This window comes from Eurypyga helias, unplaced genomic scaffold (assembly GCF_000690775.1).
Source record: "Eurypyga helias isolate BGI_N326 unplaced genomic scaffold, ASM69077v1 scaffold19904, whole genome shotgun sequence".
Classification (NCBI taxonomy): Eukaryota; Metazoa; Chordata; class Aves; order Eurypygiformes; family Eurypygidae; genus Eurypyga; species Eurypyga helias.
The window spans coordinates 1-1,577 of NW_010244559.1; the positions used below are offsets into that span (position 1 = coordinate 1).

A 1,577-nucleotide genomic window follows, 5' to 3' on the forward strand; every position below is an offset into this window, starting at 1 on the left:
CCGTCGTAGGCACCTGTGAGTTCCTTCAGGGATGAAACCTGGGAGGGAGGAAAGAGCCACACGTCGGGGGTCAGTGCAACCCAGCCATGGCAGCACTCCATGGCCCCACCAACCCATCCCGGGTCGTTAGGGTCTCCCACTACCGCCCGTGTCCCTTCTGCTGCCGTGTGGCAGGAACAGCCCCCAGCCCAACAGTCAGGGACTACGTACCTTGATGCCAAGTGCTTCTAGGCTGCGTTCAATGTTCTACAACAAGAAGACAATAAAATCAAAGCAGGTGTTGGCCTGCTCCTGCCATGGGGGCTGTGGAAGCTCTTCCATCCCCCAGTACTGACATCCCAGTCAGGGTCAGGGGGCACTCACCACTGCAGTCCCAGGGTCTCCACGTGCTCCAGGGTTGCCAGGTCGTCCCTAGGTTTGCAAAGAAGGAATTAAAAGATGTGCAGAGGTGCAGTAGGTGAGGTAAGCAGTGCTGATGCCACCCTCAGTAGGTTTCAGAGTTAACACTCCGGCTGCTGCCCAGGCAAGGGGCACCCTGGCGTGCTTGGAAGCTTGTCAGGTGCAGTGCTGTGTACTCACCGGCTCCCCTTGCAGACCAGGCTCCCCTGGGTCCCCCTAAAACACAGCAAAGGCATGAAGGGGGGCAGAGCCAGGCTGCCCAGCACTGACTCCAGCGCCAGGGTCCAGCCCTGCCAGCAAGGGGGCAGGGAGTCCCACCAAGGACTCATCCCCTCTGGCACATGATCCCCCAGACCTTTGTTTTGGGGAGGCTTGGGTGCAGGAGCATACCTACCTTTGGTCCAGACACTCCACGGAGGCCCGGTGAGCCCTAGAAGATGCAGAGGGCATACAATGGGTCCCAGCACCCATGGACACAGGACAGTGCCCCAAGGGAGCCATGGGCAGTGGTCCTGCCCGCCCCACAGCAGCCTGGACTCCGGGGTCCAGTGTTGGGTGGCACCGTGGGCTTGAGGACAACTCACCTGGCCTGGGGGACCGACCTGTCCTGGGATGCCAGGGAGACCAGGTGGGCCGAGGGGGCCTGGCAGACCCCTGTCTCCCTGCTCGCCCTTGGGACCACTGTGGCCCTGCCAAGAGAGCAGCGTCATCCCCAGAACCCGGGTGTCCAGGTCTGCTCCCAGGGCAGAATGTACCCAGCACCCCCCATCCTCACACTCCTCTGCAGGGAGTACTCACATCTCTGCCAGGAGGTCCTGCATCACCCTTGTCGCCCTATCCAGGAGGGAAAGGAGTTTAGGGATGCTGTCCCAGCTGCATGGCCCAAAATGATGCTCCTGGACCCGGGCAGAGAGGATCCAGAGGATTTGTGGGGACCATGCAGGGACCGTGCAGGGACCACAGGCTTGACTCCTTACCTTTCTCCCGTCCTCTCCTGGGGTCCCGTCTTCTCCCTGGGGACACAGGCAGCCAGTCAGCCCCCAACCCTACCACCCTGGCATGGGCACCGCGTGGGACAGGGACAGGCACCGGGGACACGGCTCAGAGCGCAGGGGCTCTCTGACACATCCTCCCCTCGCCCTTATGGCAGATTGAGGTCACTGGCCCTCAGGACCCCC

General features: G+C 62.1%; 1 protein-coding gene across 1 annotated transcript in view; it reads right to left on the minus strand.

The window, feature by feature from the left end:
* Positions 1-210: 210 nt before the first annotated feature.
* LOC104508249 (collagen alpha-1(VII) chain-like) overlaps positions 211-1,577 on the minus strand; it is a gene marked incomplete at both ends in the record, with an annotated part of 4,627 nt that continues 3,260 nt past the window's right edge. Inside the window, 5 exons of the mRNA XM_010149808.1 lie at positions 211-246; positions 580-615; positions 794-829; positions 984-1,088; positions 1,377-1,412. Coding sequence (XP_010148110.1) covers positions 211-246; positions 580-615; positions 794-829; positions 984-1,088; positions 1,377-1,412 — 249 coding nt within the window. The remainder of the gene's footprint in view (positions 247-579; positions 616-793; positions 830-983; positions 1,089-1,376; positions 1,413-1,577) is intronic.